The sequence below is a fragment of the Scylla paramamosain genome, chromosome 2 (genome assembly GCF_035594125.1).
Source record: "Scylla paramamosain isolate STU-SP2022 chromosome 2, ASM3559412v1, whole genome shotgun sequence".
In the NCBI taxonomy this organism is placed as follows: Eukaryota; Metazoa; Arthropoda; class Malacostraca; order Decapoda; family Portunidae; genus Scylla; species Scylla paramamosain.
Genome location: NC_087152.1, coordinates 38,856,661 through 38,862,660, shown reverse-complemented (window position 1 = coordinate 38,862,660; position 6,000 = coordinate 38,856,661). Strand labels below are relative to the sequence as shown.

Sequence of the window (6,000 nt, the reverse complement as noted above, 5' to 3'; positions counted from 1 at the left end):
TTGAGAAGGAGGAGGAGGAGGAGGAGGAGCAGGAGAAGGAGGAGGAGGAGGCTCAGTAAGATGCTTCATTGATTACGAGTCAGAGGTTCAAAAATGAGAAGAAATACTATGTCAAGGACTTTGTGTGTGTGTGTGTGTGTGTGTGTGTGTGTGTGTGTGTGTGTGTGTGTGTGTGTGTGTGTGTGTGTGTGTGTGTGTGCCCGCGCGCGTACGTGCGATGTGTTTCATGAATGGTGTGCTTGTGTTTTATACGCTGTGAGGTGTGTGTGTGTGTGTGTGTGTGTGTGTGTGTGTGATGAGCTTCTCCGAGCAAGTCCACGACGCACCCCGGTGGAGTTGAATGTTTGGGACAAAATCCCGCGAGCGGTTCAGTCACCCGAATGCCGTGAGCGAGGAGAGACGTGTGGCTGGTGGTTCCTCGAGTGCAGTGCGTGTGTACGTGTGTGACCCGCTGGCAAGGGAGAGCGGGGGAGTGATGTTCACCATGACCAACAAAGCAGTAGTGATGTTATGCTAATAATGATGCTCTTTGATTATATCCCACAACGAAAGCACGCGTTGGAAAGTACAACAATGTGAGGACTAGCGCGCCGCCAGTTTGAAAGAAGCGACAATGGTTTCCGCGGCGGTGGGGGTCATGGGGCGGAGGTACCGCAGAGGCTGAGGCGGCGCCCTACGGCCCAGGGTCAGATTGAGGCAGGAGGTGCCCACCCTAAACCTTACCCAGTGATATGATGACCTCTGTCCCCACCCTGCATGCGGCCAACGTGACTTTAGGCCATGGCGCCGAGGCGGACCAGGAGGCGCTGGACTACATGGACAGCCTCGCAGCCTCCTCCGTCCTGCCCTCGGAATTCTATTCCGGCCCACACTCCACCCTGGGACCCTCTGGAGTGCCTCACCCTTACCCCGAGGTGGAGTGGGTGGTTGGTGTGGGCGTGCGGCGGGCGTGGCTGGACATCCTGGTGTTGGTGCTCAAGGGCCTCGTCATGTCCGCCGTCATCGTGGTCTCAGTACTCGGGAATCTTCTAGTCATAGTTTCAGTGGCCCGGTACGTCCCTGCCAATACTTCCACCGCTAGTTATCACCATTACTCACCACCACCAACAATGCTTACTGCCAATCATCGTCACCACCACCAGGTCACCACATCTGCCAGCCTGTCGCAACTCGTCACCAAATTAAGGCTCAGCATCACTGCCACTATGCATCACCAAGCTGCTTGACCCATTATCACAGCTATCATCTCCCGTCACCACCACTACCACCACCACCACCACCACCACCACCACCACCACCACCACCACCACCATCACCATCACCACCACCACACAGTCATCCCTTCACGCCACTTTCAGTACGGGATGTTAACTTCCTCATTACCGCTTCTTCCGAGAACTTTTCCTCTCGTTCTTTACAATGCAATGAATGACACGCAGAATCCGAAGAAGAAAGTTGAATTATAAGTAGGGGACAGTCTGCTAACTTCGAATATCCTCTGACAATTAAGGAATTCGTTCATGCAGTTAATATCTCTGGGAAATAAAAAGTGAATGGGATTTTTATTTTTTCTCCAAGACAGATGCGATGTAGAGCGGTGGAGTAGAAACAAAAAGGGGGAAAAAAATCTTTCTCCTTAAGGACCAGAGAATGTGTATCAAGGATTCACTTTTTTACTTTTATGAATTTTTTCCATGGATATCTTTTAGTCTGGTATAGGTAACATCAACTGTTAACATTAGTGTACCTGTCAAACTCCCAGGTCTCAGTATTGCCCCACCTAACCTAATCTAACCTAACCTTATTACTAGTACAGCATCACCACCATCACAACACCATCAGGAGACTTATCTTCCAATTCTGGATAATTCATTTGGCTGTTCTCTACGGGGACTGGCACCACACTGGGCTTTTTTTTTTTTTTTACTTCCTTTTTGTTGCCCTAGACCAGAGCCCTCTTACTTAAAAAAAAAAAAAAAAATGCTCACCTTTATCATAACCATCACAGCCACCACCAGTACACCATCACAGTCACCACCACCGCTGCATCATCACATCCATCATCACCATTACACTATCACCTGTCCTGTCTACTACCACCACCACTACCATCACCAACATTTCCAGCACTACCATTACCATTATGTCTACGATCACCACCACCACCACCACCACCACCCAGAAACAACAATGGCACCACAACGGGCAGTCACAGGCCGGGTATATCAGAATGTAATTAACTCCGTGCCATATGTTTGTTGTGTAGCGTTTTTTTTTTTTTTTTATGAGATGCGCCTCCTATCTATCTATCAAACTGTCAGTCTATTAGTCGAGTAATTAATCCCTCTATTTATCTACCAGTCTATCTACTTGTTTATCTATATATCTATGTATCTATGACTTTTTATCTCTGTCCATTCCTTTTCTGTCTGTTCACCTGCATGCCTTTCTGTCTATTTATTTATCTATTTATCTATCTATCTATCTATCTATCCATCTATCTATCTATCTATCTATCTATCTATCTATCTAATCTCTTTAACCATCATTCAATTTGGCTTTCAGTCCCTCCACTTCCTAACCTATCTTTCCATCCATCTATCTATCTATCTATCTATCTGTCTATCTATTTAATCTCTTTAACCATCATTCAATTTGGCTTTCAGTCCCTCCACTTCGTAACCTATCTTTCCATCTATCTATCTATCTATCTATCTATCTATCTACCTATCTATCCACCTATCTATCTTCCAGTTTACCGTACTACCTATTTACCAGCACATACCTAACGGCTGAAAGAAGCGCCGCGGACAGCAGTGAGTGGCGGGGCAGCGCGTGACCAATAAGGGCAGTGTGTCACCGGATCCACCTTCATGGCGGCCTTTCCCCGAGCCACACAGGTGTTACGCATCACTCCGCCTCCCGCTGTGCTTTTGTTTCACGAGGAGTGCTAGGGCGGGGGTCACCTGGGTGCTATCGTCAGGCAAATCTAACAGGCACAGCAAGCCGTCCATTTCCCAGCGCCAGATTATAGTTTTTTTTTTTTTTTTTTTTTTTTTTTTTGTGTTTGTGTGTGTGTGTGTGTGTTCTTTCCCTGTTGTAAGCGAGTGTTCTGAAAGGCCTACTTGTTGCTCGTCAGCCCCGAACTTTAATGTGAGGCTGTGTGTGTGTGTGTGTGTGTGTGTGTGTGTGTGGTAGCTCAGTTGTAAAGTGTTTGAATGATAAGGGAGAGGTTCTGGGTTCGAGTCCTGGTATTCTGAAGGTTATTTTGTATATATTGTGTGTTAGTGAGCGTTGCAGTGGCCAGTGTGAGTGACCAGTGTTCTTGTTCTCGTGCAGGGAGCTCCATACGTGTTTATTTAAGCCGGCACGTGATGAATGTAACGGGACAAATGATAACTCTTCCCGTGGTGTCAGGTAACATGCTGTGCTCATTTTACGGGGAGGAATAAAGTCTCAAAACACGACCAGATGACGCGAAATGATGCACGGCTCACATTAGTCGTAATCTGTAACGCCTGACTTCGTGATTACGGCTTCCATGATGTGATGCTCAAGTAATGGTAGAGGCGGGCCAGGAAACACGCGACGCGACAAAGGGTGTGTGTAAGCTTATCCGTCAATTACAGTATGTATATATTTGTTTATTTCTTTAGTGTGTTTGAGTGTGTGTGTATGTGTGTGTGTGTGTGTGTGTGTGTGTGTGTGTGTGTGTGTTTATCTCTGAGCAAGTATTCATATTACACTTCACATTTTGGAGAATCATGAGGCGTGTTGAAGAAGTCTCAAGTGTTGCGCTGCTTGCAGGAAATGACGTAGAGTACACGATAAAATATGAGGGAGAGAGAAAGGGAGGCTACGGCACGAGGAGAGATGACAAACTAACCAACTAACCAACTTTATATATATATATATATATATATATATATATATATATATATATATATATATATATATATATATATATATATATATATATATATATCGTAAACATGCTTATCTATATATCTATCTATCTATCTATCTATCTATCTATATCTACCTATCTATCTATATCTACCTATCTATCTATATCTATCTATCTATCTATCTATCTATCTATCTATCTATCTATCTATATATATATATATATATATATATATATATATATATATATATATATATATATATATATATATATATATATATATATATATATATATATATATATATATATATATATATATATATATATATATATATATATATATATAGATAGATAGATAGATAGATAGATAGATAGATAGCACCAGGACTGGTGCCACACAAGTTTTATTTCACATCCAGGCTACAAACTATAGGTTATCTCCTTCGAAGTAATCCCCCTGGCACCGCATGCACTTGTCCATCCTTCTCTGCCAGGCTTGCATGCACTGCTGGAAGGATTCTTGCGGGATGCTCCTCAGCTCCGTCGTCACGGCCTTTTTGATGTCGTCCGCATCATCAAAACGGGTCCCCTTCATGACCTCCTTGAGCTTGGGGAAGAGGAAGAAGTCGCACGGAGCGAGGTCAGGTGAGTAGGGCGGTTGCTCCAGCACGGCGATGTTCTTCTTGGCCAAGAACTCCTTGATGCTCAGGGCATTGTGAGCAGGCGCATTGTCGTGGTGAAGCAGCCACGAGTTGCCCTGCCACAACTCCCGCCTCTTCTCGCGCACTGCACGAAGCAGACGCCGCAGTACTTCTTTGTACACATGTTGGTTGACTGTCTGGCCCTGTGGCAAGAACTCGCAGTGGACGATGCCCCTCACATCGAAGAAAGCGATCAACATGACCTTGAAGCTGGACCTGGACTGCCTTGCTTTCTTCGGCCGTGGCGACGCCGGACTCTTCCATTGAAGGCTCTGGCGTTTGGTCTCCGGGTCGTACTCAAATACCCAGGACTCATCGCCGGTGATGACTCTCCTGAGCAAGTCTGGTTCAGTTTCCAGACGCTCGAGGATGTCCTGACACACCTGCATGCGTCGTCCCTTCTGGTCATCGTTCAGGAGTCTCGGCACCATCTTCGCACAGACTTTCCGCATGCCCAGATCTTCAGTGATAATCTTCCACACGCTGTTGTGGTTCATGCCAAGCTCATCTGCGATCTTTCGAACAGTCAACCGACGATCGTCACGCACCATCTGCTTGACACGCTCAACATTGGCCTCATTCCTGCTCGTTGAGGGTCTTCCACTCCTGGGGTCATCTTCCACGTCCTCCCGGCCCTCTTTGAACCTCTTGCACCACTCAAAAACACGTGAGCGTGACATTGTCTCATCCCCGTACACTTTTTGCAGCATACCCAGTGCTTCTGACGGCGTTTTCCCCAACTGCACCAAAAACTTCAAGTTTGTTCGCTGTTCAGCGCTCATTGTTAAACGACCTGCAACAGAGGACATGATTTTAAAAGCACGTAAGAAAAAGATTAGTGACTGTAGAGGGTTGGGAGCGCAGTTGTATACTCCAGAAGGATTACTTTGAAGGGGAAATATGGTGGTTTGTGGCTTGGGTTTGAAATTCATCTTTTAGGACACCAGTCCTGGAACTTTAATGACACACCTCGTATATATATATATATATATATATATATATATATATACACACACACACACACACACACACACACACACACACACACACACACACACACACACACACACACACACACACACACACACACACACACACACACAGAGAGAGAGAGAGAGAGAGAGAGAGAGAGAGAGAGAGAGAGAGAGAGAGAGAGAGAGAGAGAGAGAGAAACAAGAGAGAGAGAGAGAGAGCTGCAAAATAGGATGAGGAGCGACACTGCGGGTAGATGCAGCATGACTAGAGAGTGTCAGGCGCCGCCACGCAACGCCTCACCTGGTGACAGAAAGACTAACACAAACACAAGTACAGGTGTCTTGCAAAGGTACCCGTCAACATCCTGGGTGCTTCGGGTGCTGGCAACGCGTCTGCAGCCTTATCATTTGAGATTTA

The 6,000-nt window shown here is 45.9% G+C and overlaps 1 protein-coding gene across 1 annotated transcript in view; it reads left to right on the top strand.

The window, feature by feature from the left end:
• Positions 1-362: 362 nt before the first annotated feature.
• Positions 363-6,000, top strand: part of LOC135114744 (octopamine receptor beta-1R-like) — a 147,446-nt gene continuing 141,808 nt past the window's right edge. Inside the window, 1 exon segment of the mRNA XM_064030740.1 lies at positions 363-1,051. Coding sequence (XP_063886810.1) covers positions 732-1,051 — 320 coding nt within the window. The 5' untranslated portion in view covers positions 363-731.